At 39.9% G+C, this 16,582-nt stretch overlaps 2 protein-coding genes across 11 annotated transcripts in view; one reads left to right on the plus strand and one right to left on the minus strand.

The window, feature by feature from the left end:
• camta1a (calmodulin binding transcription activator 1a) overlaps window positions 1-12,049 on the plus strand; it is a 283,929-nt gene extending 271,880 nt beyond the window's left edge. For 5 of the 10 annotated variants that reach the window (XM_004546316.4, XM_012917840.4, XM_012917839.4 and 2 more), the window contains 10 exons: window positions 15-363; window positions 748-1,226; window positions 2,016-2,194; window positions 2,709-2,952; window positions 3,805-3,876; window positions 3,987-4,007; window positions 4,130-4,329; window positions 4,665-4,739; window positions 5,102-5,132; window positions 6,863-12,049. In XM_004546316.4, coding sequence (XP_004546373.1) covers window positions 15-363; window positions 748-1,226; window positions 2,016-2,194; window positions 2,709-2,952; window positions 3,805-3,876; window positions 3,987-4,007; window positions 4,130-4,329; window positions 4,665-4,739; window positions 5,102-5,132; window positions 6,863-6,895 — 1,683 coding nt within the window. In that variant the 3' untranslated portion in view covers window positions 6,896-12,049. The remainder of the gene's footprint in view (window positions 1-14; window positions 364-747; window positions 1,227-2,015; window positions 2,195-2,708; window positions 2,953-3,804; window positions 3,877-3,986; window positions 4,008-4,129; window positions 4,330-4,664; window positions 4,740-5,101; window positions 5,133-6,862) is intronic. The other 5 variants (XM_012917837.4, XM_004546315.4, XM_004546319.4 and 2 more) reach the window with 5 other exon arrangements.
• Window positions 12,050-12,502: 453 nt separating this feature from the next.
• On the minus strand, window positions 12,503-13,952 carry LOC101484025 (urotensin-2-like). The gene is made up of 4 exons (XM_004546323.2): window positions 13,828-13,952; window positions 13,361-13,471; window positions 12,711-12,754; window positions 12,503-12,616 (listed from the first exon to the last, which is right to left on the minus strand). Exons 1-4 carry the CDS (start codon window positions 13,931-13,933, stop codon window positions 12,503-12,505), a joined length of 375 nt encoding a protein of 124 aa, XP_004546380.1. The 5' UTR covers window positions 13,934-13,952.
• Window positions 13,953-16,582: the final 2,630 nt, after the last annotated feature.

Consider the following 16,582-nt stretch of genomic DNA (forward strand, 5'->3'; position numbering starts at 1 on the left):
TGTATTTTATCTAGATGTGGGCCTGTGCGCTGGGTCACCTGGAGGCAGCGGTGGTACTGTACAAATGGGACAGACGTGCCCTAGCTATCCCAGATTCTCTGGGCCGCTTACCCCTGTCAATCGCCCGCTCACGTGGCCATACCAAATTGGCAGAGTGTCTGGAGCAGTTACAGAGGGAAGAGCAGCAACCGCCAGCCCCTCTACCACCTACAACTCGCATGTCTTTTTCCCCAGCCCCTGATGCCCCCACCACAGACAGCTGGATGGTCAGCTGGGCAAACACCAGTGTAGTAGCACCAAGTGGCAAGAAAGGATGTCCTGCTACCACAACAACCACACCCAGCACTACCAGCCTCAATCCAGGTTAGCAGAATGGAAGAAAAGTCACTGACTGTGAGATGCTTTATTTTCTGATATTCTGTTGCCATTTTCACACATTAATCAGATCAGAGCATTGTCCAAAGTTGCCCCGTCTCAATGTAGCTGAGAACAGGAAACAGTCTGCTTGAGATACGTTCTCGCTGTCGGACATACTTTGCTTGATTTAGTTCGTAGTGATTCCTGGATAGAGTGTGCAGGAGTCAGAAAATATGTTGCCCACTTACTCTTCACTTAGCATCACACTGACTTTTTACCAGCGAGCTGCAGTGCATGTGTGAAAACAGCTTATAACAAACAAAATGTTTATTAGTGTGCTCTGCAGCTAATTGTTACGTGTTGTGTGTTTTTCTTTTCTTTTTTTTGCAGACTTGAGAAGACCAAGGTCAGAACCCTCCAACTACTACAGCAGCGAGGGCCAAAGAGACCTCCCACTAGCTAAAAAACATAAACCCAACCCAGAACTGTTTCAAACTCGGCCTGACAAGGCCATGTCTGTTCCTTTGAGCCTGGAGCAGCAACAGCTGCACAAGCTATCCTCGAGCACTAAGAGCCTGTCCTCAGAAGTCCTGAGCTCAGACAAAGGACTGTCTACTGGAGGCAGCACAGGGACAACAAGATGGACCTCCAGAGAGAGTTTCTCCAGCAGCAGCAACTTGGGAAGGAAGGCGCTGGGTGTCAGTGGAGGCAGCAGCTTGGGGAAGGAGAAACTGGCCAATCGGTTACGGCAGCGGGAACAGTTAGGGATGCTAGTGATGTCAGAAAGTGAAATGGCTGATTCAGAGCTGCTATCATATCGGGAGGATCTAGAGAACCAGGACTGCCTCACACAGATGGATGACCTGCAGGTGAGAGTAATAATTTTAAAAAAAAAACATTCAATGTGGTCAGCTGATTGTGTAGAGCATGGCAAGTATTACCAGTCAATTGGTATGAGCCAATTGATGGTGCTGCTAAAGATTCTACAGCAGAAATGATGTACCATCTGATACAATATCAAATACAAGGCACATCACATTTAGTAAGTAACATTTGGCAGAAAAGTTTCAGTTCTAGCAGATCTTATGAATTCAGAAAACATTTTAAAATAAAATTTCAAATAAAAGTAAAAAGAACATTTGCAAACTTGCGTAAAACCACGTGTCAGGGTGTGGCACCACTTTGATAGGGTGACATACAATACAGCTACACAATCATCATTAAAGAAAGCTTTGCAGCATTATAACCTACCACTAACAACCACCATTTTCTTTTTGTAAGTTTTTTTTTCTGGCCTCCTGCATTCAGCAGGCAGAATACACCAGGCCTGGCATTCTGTCGATGCCCGTCACTGCATAATAAACTCTCTTTATTGATCCACTTCAATAGCCAAGGAATTGTTCCAGGGATTCAGTCTAACTACTCCTCTTACAAATGAAGTGTTATTTTTACCCTCCAGAAATATCGCTGTCATCATTTTTATCCCTCTCTCCTTTCTGTTTCCCCTCTCGAATCCGCATTATTGTCGCAGCACCAAACAATTAAATTTGCATGACTACACCATAGTAAAACATAATAGGTAGTCTCTCAAACTGTATATATAGTAAAAAATACACTGACTCCTCACGGGTTTTCTTTTTTTTTTCTTAATAAAACAGGTAAATATGATGACTCTGGCTGAGCACATAATTGAAGCAACGCCAGAGAGAATCAAAAGGGAGAACTTCACCGCTGCAGACTCTGTGCCCTTAGACACATCAGGGGTCAGCAACACCATGAACTGGCTGGCCAACTACCTGGGAGACGTAGAACAGCTGCCAAGCATCATACATCTACGGTAAGATTCACCGTGGTGCAAGGAATAGATATAAATATAGCCAACTGGATATGCAGTATCCAGTATATTGCATATCTAGTATGCCCTCCCACCTGTTTGAATATTTTCTCTTTTTTTCTGTGCTTTGTCTAAAGGTACCTGATTTAATGTGCTTTAATAGATAGACAGCTCAAGAGAACACATTTGTACATATATGGCTTTTAGAATAACTTTAAGTTTAAGTTTAATGTACTAGCTTTAAACATAATACTATAAAGGATTAACCGAAAGTGTAAAGGAATGGGATGTCAAGCTAAAGAGAGGCACTGTCTGATTTGAAAGGTGCAGTGTCAGATGTTTGTGTACTGGCTGTGAGTTTGCAAGGAGTTATATTGTTAGTTGTCAAATTGCTTTATAAAGCTGCAAGCTGTAACGCAGTGTAAAAATGGTAAATATTTTCCTTTCTTTTAGACTTAATGTAAACTGTAGAATATATAGAATTGAAGAGAAGATATGTGTCATTATCCTTCCTCAGATCTCTGTATAATGAACCCCTGACCCCATCATCTAACCCCAGTTTGAGCCCCGGAGGGTCTCCGTTGAGAGAGGGCCCCCTGGAAAGGTCAACACTTCCTTCCCCAGCTGACTGGAGTGAGTTCATCAATGCCTCCAACAGCAAAGTGGAGCGAGACCTGGCCCAGCTGACTCTGTCGGATCCAGAGCAGAGAGAGCTATATGAGGCGGCCCGCCTAGTCCAAACTGCCTTCCGCAAGTACAAGGTACAGGCCCCGGTGCTCTGGTGCCATAAGCTGTGGACTGGTGTGAAATAGATGAAACTGTTTTTGGTTTCAGGCCAGATGTTGAAGAGTTCACTTTGTTTTTGTTTGACTCCATATGGTACTTTGTTGTAGTAAAGGGCAAGATTTTTGATGTGGTTGATTTCATGTATTTTTTTTTCTTGAGATGTACTGTTTCTAATCATGGTTAATATCTATCTTTGTGTCATTCTCTGTTCTTCTGCTAATATACGCATTACAACATATACAGAAAAATATACAAATATGTCCCTGTGGTTTCAGCATGGGAAAGGTGTGGCTTGAGCAGAGCATGGCCTTGCTTAGAAGAACGACTGCACTGTCCCTTGTGTCCCTGCTGCACTTAGACACAATTACGCTAATGCTCTCCTACTTCCTCTTTGTCTCTGTCTCTCTCTCTAAGTTAGACGTATGGAGCCTGCTACTGCCTGTTTTAAACTAGCTATCAAAACACCAGTCCTTTTCCCCTTGCCCGATCCCATTCCTCAACTCCTTACCCTCCCCATAGCTACTTTTAATAAGTTTTCGTATGACAAACTGTTCACTGTCGTTCACAGTCGTCTGTTGTGCCCATCTGCCAGCTGATGCAGAGGTGGACCTTTGTCTCTCTGTCTCCCTCTCTCTCTCTTTCTCGAAAACCTCCCCAATTTTCACGTGGGTCTGGTCCACCAGGCGTGGATTTATTCCAGGGTGGCATTCACATGCTAGTGAACCATGTCACCAGGAGACCTCAGGGACACAGAGCCACTAATATCCTCTGTGGCAAAAATGGGCTCTGTTTAAACTTCTGACCTATACCACTTTACTCTCCAACAGGGGCGGCCGCTCAGAGAGCAACAAGAGGTAGCTGCTGCTGTTATACAACGTTGTTACAAGAAGTACAAACAGGTAGGCACCATAGTGCGTAATGTCTGAAGTTTTCAAAACATAGCCAAATCTACATCAGCGTTTACGTCTCAGTACTTCATTCATTATCTTTCCCTTTTCCCATCTACAAGCTAACATGGATAGCCTTGAAGGTAAAATGTTCTCATTGCCATCAGCTGATGTAATCGCCACACTTGTTGGTTGTGTTCTTCCACAGTGTGAAGCCATAGCACTGTTCGTCAGCAGTAACGTATTGCTTTGTTCATGTCGGCAGTATGCACTTTATAAGAAGATGACGCAGGCCGCCATCCTTATCCAGAGTAAATTCCGCAGCTACCACGAACAGAAGAAGTTCCAGCAGAGCAAGAGGGCTGCCGTGCTCATTCAGCAATACTACCGCAGCTACAAGGAGTTTGGCAGGCTGAAGCCACACCACCGCGGGGCTGCTGCTGCTCTGGTGCAGCACAAACTAAGGTAGACGTTCATCCACGTACTGAATTAACTGAATCACTCGAATCTATTCATTCTGAAGCTGAGACATTATATTAATGAAGCGACCGCTTTGTTAAACTACATTATACAAAATGATGTTCTTGATTTATTGGACTTGACTTTGTGAAAATACCCTTTTAATGAGAGAAGTCTAAGCACTTTGGAGATGACTCATAGTCATTTTCAGTTTATTAATTGTAGTGTGTTTTAAATGGGCACCTTTTAGAGTTTCAGTGAAAGATAAAAGTTAAACTATGGCTCTGCAAAAGATGCTTTTCCGGACAGTGAGACGCTGTTGTCTGTCTGGTGTTTCATAGAAGTAGTCTGCTCACAAAGAGGCAGGATCAGGCTGCCAGGAAGATTATGAGGTTCCTACGACGTTGTCGCCACAGGTAGGCTCTGTCACTGTCTCAAACACACGATAACATACTCATTTATACATAGGCTAGATAGAGTTCACTGTCAGATTTACTGCAGCGGTTGGCCTAAAAGATTAATATCTCATTGAGATGATCAGTTAGTCATTGTAGAAATTGCTGCCATGTTTTCATCCATCTCTAGATTATTTTTTTTAACTCTGTGTAATGATTTTATTTTTGTGGAAAATAAATGGGTAGTTAGAAATGTCCCCAACACCTAAGCTCCACCTCCCTTCCCCTCACTATACCTGGCCCCCACCCGTTCTCGCCCCCTCCTTCACAGTACCTACTGTGTGCTAATAGCTGTCTGGTATTGTTTTGCTGTTTATGCCAAGCCCCTTGATGGACCATAGACTGTTCAAGCGGGTGAGTGCAGCCTCAGCAACTCAGTTCGTGCCTCTCTTTCTCTCTCTCTCTCTCTCTCTCTCGCTTTCTCTCCTTCTCGCTGTTTATTCCGTATGCCTCTTTCTCTCTTACTTCCTGTTATGTCTCACTCTTTAATAATACAATTATCTCCTCCTGAGGTCTCAGCATTCGCATTCTCTCCCTCCTTTCCTCGCCCATTTTCTCTTTTGCTCTTTCTCTCCCACCACCTTACCCACCCTTCCTCATTATCCATCACTATTGCTTGATGCCTGCTTGCATGAAGGCTGCCGACTGGAGCCACAGGTGGACTGAGAAGCTCAGATTTAGAGCAGAACATATCAAACTAACAACTTGCTTATGAATGACAAAATCACAGAAACACTTAACAGATACTACTTTGACTCTCTTTATCTCTGTCTTTCTCTCCTTGGAAATTACTTTTTGTTTATGTTTTTTTTTCTTTTCAGCTTTTTGTGGTTATGCAGTTTGAGAGAACAGGAGGCTTTTTCTCAACCATCTTTTATTCTGCTGCATGACAAGTGGTGACAACTATGGGCCTTGCTTTTATACCTTTAGGCATGCTATGGGCCTGGTGTTTCTCAAGTAGCTGTCTGTCTGGCTGGCTGACTGTGTGCAATGTTTCTAGCCACTCGACAGACCGCGAGGGGATTTAACCCCTCTCTAACTTCTGTTTACTAAAACTGTGTGAAGCTGTGTTATGCCCACTGAATCATCAAGACAAACCAATAAATAAGCCAATAGTGTACTAAAAGATTCACCTAAATGGGGAAATGGTGCAAATATTGTATGCATAACTTAACCTCTGATTCTGAGACATTAAGATTACATGTGTTTACTCTTTTTTGGATTAGTTGTACGTTGTTCAAAACTAGGTTACCATGCTTTTAGAGCAGATTAGATTGTTAATGTTACCACCTGTTATTGCAAGTGTGTCCTCTGTACTGTGATATAGGTTTGAAGCCGTTACAGAAAACAAAAAACCCCCACACATATAATATAAAATAGTTTATTTCTAACACCAGGACAACAACACAAAGCTTTAATGGATCCATACCTCCAGGCAGTATACCAGCTCAGCATGACAAGATCCACCACTGCATCTAATCATGCAGCATCACAGTCTGCTTCTCTTCAATACATACATGTTGTAGTATTGGTCTTCTCAGAGCTAGTCTAAATCCATTACAAAGTGGTGGTTGTTTACCATAAAGTTAGCCTTTACGGTAAAGCTAATTGTTGTAACAGGCACTACTTGACTGATAATGAATCAGTCCTTTGTGGAAAGTTTAACTTTGTTTAATCTGCTATTGTTCATAAAATCTAGTGTAATAATGCATGGATTTTAGGCATAATGATACTGAGCAATAATTCTATCTGTCAGAATACCACATACTGGTAGATTAGCTGAGAAAAACTGTAATTATTATTAACAATATTGTGATAATACTGTTTATGTATCTGTATTTATTTTGTCACATTTAATCCCACTTCTAAATATTTTGTTTTTACTAGTAATGACTCTGTAATTATGCTATAACAGTTCCTTTTGTTCATTACAAAGTGAAAGCATTCTGACCAGCATTTCCTTTCACAGATGGGCTGTACTTCCTACTACTGGGCTGGTTTGATATTTTTATGTGTATGTGACTTAGTAAACTCAAATCATGGCTGTTGCATTCATGGACACTTTGTTTTTTTCTGTGTTCCAGGGTGAAAGAATTGAAAAGGGCCAGGGAACATGAGACCCCTCAGAAGAGCTCCCTTGCGATGTGACATCACTCTCCTGACTCCTCTTTTCTTTTTTGTTTATACCCGAGACATTTTACAAGAGAAACTGAGAGAAAAAAAAAAAAAGAAACACCACCAATGCAAGCACTGCAATTATTACTACTACTGCAGTGTTACTGGTTCAACTGCGATTACATATACAACAGCATTTTTTTCACATATCTATTCTTTCCACTGACTTGATTTTGGTTGGAGAGTGGCAACTTCTACAGGATTATAAACTAAAAGGGTAGGGGTGGGGGTGCAGAACATTAGCTTCTTGGCATTTTTTGCACTTTTTCATGGATTGCTTTGTCTTTTTTTGAATATGAAGAGGATTTGGACAGTGAAGGAAGCAAACGCGGGACAAGAGGTGTAAACTGTGGCTGCTGCAGAAGATCTCAGAGGACAGAGAGACCATGCCGAAATACTCTGAGCTCTAATTGTATTTCATAATTTTTTAAGTGACCAAACAATTCATTTGAAGAAGGGATTTTTTTTACCAAATATATTAATAACCCACACGCCCACTTCTATCCACTGCTGTAGATTAATATTCAGCTTAGCCCAACAATTCCTCCTGTCCCACTGTGCTCTACCCCACCAGTCTACCCACACAGGTGGAGCTACAAATGAATGTAGTTGGGGGCTTACCATACTGAAGCAGATGGGGGATCAAATATTTGTTTTAAGATTTCTTTAAAAAAACAACAACTATGCTTTATCATATATATATTGTCACTTTATTACTTGAATTGTTCCACACTGTCCAATGTATTTCTTCCATCATGTCCAATGTATTGGTGATCTGTATCTTCAGGCTATATGTTGTTAAATCCTACCAGGAAAAAAATGCATGACTTCTTGGCAAGAAAAGTCTTTGCTTGTGTGCTTTGGTCTAGTCTTTCAGCCTATCCTCTGGTTTTGGTTTTGTTTCCACTCTATTGGTCCACATATCTGTACTCTTCTCTATGAATTCCAACATTTCATTGATGAAGCTATCCCTGTATTGTCTGATTTCTTTGTATTTCATTTTGGTTTGCCTTGTTGGTTTGATTGCTTCTTCGAAACCTACAAAGTGGAAAAAAACCTGGCTTATTTTGTGTTGTAATGGTTATGGTCATGCAGGTTATTACTGTTTTTTTGAAGTGAACTTCAGAGCCTGTGAAGGTTTTTGAGGGGAAGATCACATACATTGCCTTGACGTCTTAGAGATTCTTTGAGGGGTCCCTAAGCTTGTCCCAAAATAGGGGTTTGACAAATCCATATTTTTGACAATTGAGCGATTTCTGTATATAAAGAAGGCTGAAAGTACGTAGGGATTAAAAAAAAAACATGTACCCAAGGGGGATTGTATTTTAGAAATATATTATTTTATTCATTAAAATGGGTCAAAAACAGGTAAGAGACAAAAACAGAATATTTGTATAGTTTCGTTTGAATGCCTAAGAAGTATGGTTGTATTGTTTGTATATAGTGTAAATACCTGGGATAAAAATGAGCTATGTGCATGAAAAGTATGAACAGAGTCAAAAGGGAAAAAAACAACAAAAGCAGTAGTGGCTATGCTCTGTAAAATTAAAACTATTTCACTATTAGAGTATTTTATTTTATTTTGATTGTTCTTGAGAAGAACATTTTGCTAAAGCATGATATTATTGCAATATGAAAAAATAAAAAATACTGTATTTAGTGTTAGGAGAAGTCTTCAAAATTATCTTAAAACAAGTATGGTTGTGTTTATTTTATTTTATTTTCATTTCTTTCTTTTGGGCTACCAAGAACCTTTTGCCAATGGTGCCAAGGTATGTGAATGCTATATAGCTTAAGAAGAAAATTAAGTTAATTTTTGCAGAACAGATAATCATCCAGTGAAATACACACTAGCACTGAAGATCATCACATCAAAACTGGCAGAGGATCGCAAAAACGTTAAGGTACACAGTTTGCAAAGAAAGTCATATTCGTGCTGAAAGCATTTAAGTCTGTCACGCGTGCACCATTTCTACAGATAAATAGAGCATTTATCAATCACCGAACACACCGTAACAAAGTTGAGTTACTTTTTTTGTTGTCATTGCAAATGGAATGTGCTGATTTCTCATTGCTGAGGTATTATCTGATCTTTAAGATTGTTAAATGGCAGCCTTGCCCGTGGTGGACATATAAAACAATTCACATTGTTACTCTGTCCCTGAAAAAGATGGGAGTAAACATGCAAACTTTAATTTACAATGTGCTGCATCGACCGACACTTGGAGAATTCAGAGTTGTTCCTCGTAGTCGAGTAGTGACGGGTGTTTCTCTGTACGGTGTTTCGGTTAAAAGCACTGGATCAAGGCTGCCAGAGTCTAAATGTATATGTTGTATTCCATGTCAGAAAAACGCGTTTAGTTAAAAACCACATGTAGCATCATGTCCATGACCACATTTCTTTGCCAAGCAGCTGAAAACAAGTTTGCAAAATGAACTGTGCCAGCAGTCAAAGGTGCTAAAATGATTCTAAACAGAAGGATGGCACTGAAAGTAGTCACTGTCCTCACTACAGAGTCCAAACAACTGCAGAAACTAAAGTGCAAACCAGTGCACTAGTGCCATTTGTAATTATGAAAGATAAGATGCATTTTGTGCATCGGGTTATTTATAAAATGACAGTATAGCAGAGAAAATGTAATTGGGATGGAGGAACAATTTGAGAGATAACAACAGTAAAGCTGCTGGTTCAGAGGTGCCTGTTGGCTGCTGTTTAATCCCTATTATATATTACCACCATAAAGTCTATCCTGTATCCAAGTATTGATACGTGATTATTCAGCCAAGTGCCACTGGAAAACTTGAGTTTTGTTTAGTGAACTGTTGTCATGTTTGTTAAATTATAATTAAGCCAAATGTGTATTTTTCCAATTTATTTACTTGAGTCACTGTTTTTTTAATTGTTTGTTTTTTGCTGTTGTTTTTCCAGTCACCTGATATGTAAACGTAATTTCCAGAGTGTTTATGTAGGAAGTGCCTATATTCATATCCTAAAAACAGTAATCCAGTTTCAGAATACTTGCATTGTATCTGAGGTTGATGTGAGAGAACACGGTCACCCACAGACAGTGCTCTATCTTCCACATAAATACACACGATCGCCACTGTTATACCATTCCACTCACCAAAGCCACAATTATATGCCTGCACACAACACTTATAATACAGCACTCAAGCTTGTCAACATGCTAGCTTTTTTCTTTCTTTGTTTTTGTCTTCTTTTCCATTTTTTGTTGGAACAGCTTGTTAAAAACCACATTTAGAAATGCCACTACTGGAGTTTGTTGCCTTGCATTCATCCTCTAGTCTGTGGTTAGAATGCGTAGCCAATGCAATGTTGCGGCAAAAAGGAGAAGGATTTATTATGCTTGCATGGGTAAAATAGTTAACTGGGTGACAGAAGTGCACCTAAAGCATGCTTATTTTCCTAGAATCGGTAGTCAGATAGACTTGTTAAAGGACTTACTGTTCTGTAAAGCAATGAACATTGGTTTGAGGTGTCACAGAACTCAGAAAGACAGAGGGCATGTGACTGAAGGGCAAACCTACTAATTGAGCCAGTGATCAATACTCAGTAGCTACTGATGATTTCATGGCAAAGCATGAGGACGGGATTGTTTTTAGACAAGCTCTAACTTTTTGTTTTGTTTTTGTTTTTTTAAATCCTTTTTAATCAGTAGATTCCCAACTTCAAATAAGACAAAAGGACAAGGGTAGAGACATTGTGACAGTATATATAGCAACTAAGTGACACACGGTACACACAAACACACGCACAAGACACCGCACAGCACACATGCTGACATGTCAGGTGTCAATTTCACTTGTACATTGAGTGGTGAAGGCAGCATTGTTATTATTTATTTATTTTTACCCAGACTGAGGGACTGGTTCACCTCCCTTCTGTATTTTACTCAGGGTGCCAAAACGGGGAGGAGGAAACAGAGCAGGACATGTGATTCACAGCAAGAGAAGCTGAAATTCAAAACCCCTTCTAGCAGACAAACAGGTTCAACAGTGCAAGAGTGAAATCTTTAACACGGCTTGCTGTAGTGTATGAACAGTTTCCTCAAAATAACCTCAGTACACACAGTACTAGAGCCCTGAAATGATGGTTGTTTATGTATATGTCTTTAAGATAAATGATTTGACGCTTTTTCGTAGAAAGCTGTCATATTATTGTGTAACTTTGGCCACTTCTTTAGGCCTTTATAATTCATTTAGGTGACAGTGTAGAGGGTATTTATGATTAAGAGTGTAGCTGTATGAAAAGCTTAAATCTTGTTTTTACTGCCATTTGTGAATGGGACGGCAGGTTAGCTGACAGTATTACTAATTTCGAGATGTTCTGTGAATTGACCTGAGAATCTGCCTTTCCTCCTCTTCTTTTTCCGAAGCACCCCAACCAGAGAAAGGTAGGCACATCAGGACAACAGAACACAAACAGATTTACAGTATATTCCACTTGTTGACACAGAGCAATAAAGAACTATTTTGTGGAGACCTTATAGACCTAGCAAAGTTTAAAATGATTGGACACATGTAGTCGACTTACTCTTATGCAAATGCCAGTATTGCAAGACAAGCATTCAGTAGTTTATGGACAGCAATTATATGGCACCCTTTACCGAACTGCACGTTTTCATCAATTCCAAACTGAGAAGAAAAAAAAAAGGCCCTGCTTTGATAGAAAGCCATGGGTCCTCGACACTTTGCATGTGAACTAGTGTTAGATCTATTTTCCTCTCCTCTATAGCTGTCTTTCTCTCTGTCTTTCCCTGTTATGTGACCCAATTTTTCTCCGCTCCCAACCCCTATCTTTAAAAGTTTCATGTCCTCTTGGTTCTCCTAATGTGTTTTGCTTTCCTCCTTTTTCTCCCCTTCTCTTGTTTGTAAGTTTTATTTTTGTAATTGTGCATGTACAAGCGTCACTGACTCGATGGATATGTTAAAAAAAAAAAAAAAAAGAGATTTCAGCTGCTGAAGCCATGCAAAACGTTTTGAATTGCCCTTAAAATATGGAAGATGTTTTCTGAATGCTTTATATTCTTTCTGCTGTAAAATAATAAAAAAAGGAAAAAATGAAGAAAACTCGAGAACCAACTTTGCAAAGTCTTTTTGTTTCCTTTTTCTTAATTTACGGAAGGCATAGTGGGTTCACCTTTTACCAAGAAAAGACAAATACATGATTTATTTACAATATTTTTTTATTTCTGTTCAACGAACAGTGCTATATAATCTTTGACTTTCACGTCTAAAAGAAATTTAGCCATACATTGGACAACCAATGACTTTATATGTGGATTTCACAGTTCTAACTAAACCCTAATAAATCATCTTAAAGCCTCTTAGCAATATGTTTCAATCACAGATGGGGCATTTTGTGTATGTCTGTATGCGCGTGTGAGGGTGTGCGACTGCACATGCGCTTTATGCATGTGAGGTATTTCTTATTTATTTTGGCTGCATGTGCCAGTGTGAGTGTAAGATGTTTGATTTTTTTTTCTTTCAGTGCAAGCCCTGCCTCGTGCCTGTTTTCAGTCACTGTTTTAGACACAGTACTTCCAGAAACACTCTGAATTCCCTCCTCTCTTCCTGAACTGTTTCCGGATGCCCAGCGCATGGCTGAAAGGATTTAGGAGACTTTGTTTCTCCAACAGGACCTGAAAGACAAGATAAAGCGATTTAGTGAATTAGTCACAGGGTGTTGCTCACATTACTTTGATGTTTTAGGAATAGCATTCACTGAAAACCTACCTCTCTTTTGAGCCCCCTAGGAAGCAGACCTGTTGTTCTGACACCTGAGAGAAAAGGAAACATGGTAAACATATGCTGATAGCTTAGCTGTGTTTCTGGGAATGTCAGTAGAGTTCATTTAAAACAGATGTACTGTACTTTTTCTACTCTTATGATGATGGTTGCTAACATTAGACACGGCCATGGTTTGTATGTGCTATGTAAGTTTAGGCCCTGTGTGCTCATTGTCAGACTATTTTTTCTGCTCTTAGATCTGCATGATGTGAAAAAAGGGGATCTCATAAAAGTACATAGATATGTTCATTTGGTTATCTCAGGCACTCGTCTCTGTTTGAAAGGGGCAGCGACTCAGAAGAAAGTGGGCCTAAATGAGGAAGAGGAGTTAAAGTTGGGGGGTTTTCAGGCAGTAGATAAATGAAGGGGCTGTACCAAGTGTAAGATTTTTAAACTGTAACTAATGCAAAGCTACTCTAGCAGAACACAGCACATGAAGTATATGAAGCTCAAAATGTGCAAATGAGCTTTAAAAGTAAGTAGTGCTCTAGTAAGCATATTACTATGTAACTGTGTATGAATCCACATCTAAAGCACACTCTTTTCTGCAAAATTAAGTCATGTAAAGTCACGTTTGGTCAATGCACGTTTCTTACCATCTCTGTTGATCTCATCAGATATTAGAGTGGAATATCTAGGGCCTGTACCGTCCTGCTCAGAGAGAGGCAGGTCATCCAGACTGCTGATTCCTCGGTCCTCCGCTGATACTGAGGAGAACCAAACAAGCCCACACAGTTGGTAGGAACACCATTGAGAGGTACGGATTCGTGCTGTGAACATTTTGTAATCTAATTCTCACTGGTAATCACAATAAAGCATTCGAAATAATTGAACAAAAACTCAATCTCCTCTCTGATGGCAGAACTTTGGCATGTGAACTTTGGCAGAGCAATCATTGTTCAACACTGCAGCTCTAAAGTAATTACTTCAAGGCCCCAGGACATGACTAGCTTGCCATTAATCGTTGCAAATTATGTTTTATTACTAAAAATGCTAATCAAGGGACTGACACAGGGAATTACTTTGTATAACAGCTATAATAAAGATATTACTTTCCACTCACCAGGTCCTGGATACGGCATCTCAGCAGATTCTGTAATGGGGTGGGCCAGCAGTGGGCTTGAGGCCACAAGCACAAAGGCCCAGGAGAGAAGATGGTTACACTTCATCAGTGCTGATGGAAGTGGCTCTGATTTGCACAGAGGGTGAAAAGGAGAAATCTACGTGCTCTGCTGATCCTAACGGTGTTATATAGTTGAAGCTGTAGCCTAACCCCTTCCCACCCACTTCCTGCATGATGCACAGCAGACACAGACCTTTTCTTGCTGCTACGGACGACAACATCATCCAGAGTCGCACTCTTGTGATAAATCAACAGGTGACTTATAGTCTCAATAAAAAAAAGATGTGAGTTGGCCCATTCTTCAAGGGCATAGTCATATTTTAGCTGCTCTTAAGGTTGATTGAATGTTTTTTTACTGACTTTGTAAAAGGTATCGAGGCAGGTGTTTAAGATGTCACGTCAGTGTAATCCCACGAGGGAGCAGATGGAGAAACAGGGCAGACAAATGACTAATATTTTTATACTACTAGTTCATTAAACTCTTGGACCATTTGAATCTTCTGGCTGTATCTCTGCAAACAAAGCCCAGCAAACCCCTAATAAATCTGTAATTATTTAGAGAGGTGGAGTGGACATGTTAAAATGTTGAGGGCCATGTTGTCTATAAGCCGTCTGACATTTTAAGACAACAAGAAAATGCTTCCATGGACCACTGAATCAGACTGATTGATGCATTTTATTTAGAAGCCTGGCGGTTTTAAGCTTTTATATCTGTGCTTTCACGTCTTAGTCATGCAGTAAAACGAAACTTTATGAGTACACCAAGCATCACTGCTCAGCCTAACAGAGGCTTGGCTATTGAGTATGAGATGGGTGATGGGAGGGGGGAGTTATTTACAAAGTCATATTTTGCACCTCTCTGTGTAATTTGTATATTTATTAGATGTATGACATCAGCGTTCAGTCCCTGATAATGAGAGCCAATGAAGCAACAGTGACATTTTATTTTATGCTTTGCATGCCAGACACTCCATTAGGTGTTGCTATATATCATGAAATGCAATTAAAATTTATATTCTGAATTAGTCGAGGCCAGTGTGCCAATTCCAAGTTATTTCAGCATCTATAATAGACTATGGCTCCCCCAAACTTGATGTTTTTCCTACTCTATGCAGTCCTTTTGACAATTTAATCAAGAATTTCCTCCAGGCATCGGTGTTTTTGGGAAAACATTTTTAATTGCATTTTATAATAGCATTTTTAATGCAGTGTCGCCTGATCGCCATATTCACGAAATCTTTGAATGATATTATGTACTGTAGATGGTGAGATATTCAAAATCTTTCCAACTTTACATTGAGGAACATTACTCTCAAAGTTTTCCACAATTTTTAGATGCAGTTTTTGTTTTTCGCAGATTGGTGAACTTCTGCCCATCTTTACTTCCCAGATACTCTCCCTCTTTAAGATGCTCTTTTTATGTCTATTCATGTTACTGACCTGTTTCCAGTTCAGAATGTTTGTCCAGTTGCTTCTTTTTAATACCACTGACCTTTTCAGCCTTTTTTTAGCCTTCTTCCAACTTTTTTCAGACATGTTGTGGCCATCAATTGCAAAATGAGCTATAAAATTTTCATAAATCAGTAAAATGTGTCTGTTTACACATTTTTATGTTCTGGTGTGAATAAAATATGAATTTATAAGATGTGCAAAAGTGATGTTTGGTTTATTCACATTTTACACAGCATCACAACTTTTGGAAATTGAGATTGTACTAAAGTTTATTTGAAGCATGTATAAGATTTTATCTGGCTGAATTAGACAACTGAAATTTCTCAGTAAATCACATGATAGGGTCGGGCTGGTTTCTCTGTGGGTTCACCCGAAACCTTGGCTGATTGTGACCCACACCCGTTTTCACACCTTGGCTCTCGTGATTAGGTAGAGGATCAACAGGGGGTCGACAACCCTCCCATGCGGCTTAAAATCTGGGAAAAAAGACTCAAACTCTTTCATGGCATGCATTTTTAATTTCTCTTTGTTATTTGGGCTGATTGGGCAAAATTTTGTATTGTGCTCTAGACAACCCAAAATGTGATGTCTACACACCAGGTCCTAGGAGGTTAAAGAAGTCCAGACGCTTTTCTTTCCAAGCTCCTTAGACTACAATGACCTGGATTACTGAGAACCTTTAAGATAAGATAAGAGATAAGATAAGATAAAACTTTATTAATCCCTCGGGTGGGTTCCTCTGGGAAATTCGGTTTCCAAAAGCACAGCACCGACAGAAGTTACAGTTACAGAATATTATATATATATACACACACACACACACATATAAATACAGAGACATATATAAATAAAATATATGAAGGGGATAAATAGAATAAATAGGAATAAAAATAAAAATACAAGTGAATTGCACATTTCAAGTATTTAGGTCTATTGCACCATTGACTATTAACAAAAGTATTGCACAAAAGCTATTGCACAGTGAGGTGAAGAGGCACTACAGCTTAGTTGTTCCCCCCTCCTTTGTCCACCTGTTCCCCCCCCCCCCCCCCTCCAGAGAGGAGTTAAACAGTTTGATGGCGTGTGGGACAAAGGAGTTTTTAAGTCTGTTAGTTCTTGTCTTGGGGAGAAGCAACCTGTCACTGAACAGACTCTTCTGGTTGTTAATGGCCGTGTGCAGAGGATGCCCAGCATTGTCCATAATGTCCAGCAGTTTTTTTAGTGTCCTTTTCTCTGCCACTGT

Source organism: Maylandia zebra, linkage group LG20 (genome assembly GCF_041146795.1).
Source record: "Maylandia zebra isolate NMK-2024a linkage group LG20, Mzebra_GT3a, whole genome shotgun sequence".
Classification (NCBI taxonomy): Eukaryota; Metazoa; Chordata; class Actinopteri; order Cichliformes; family Cichlidae; genus Maylandia; species Maylandia zebra.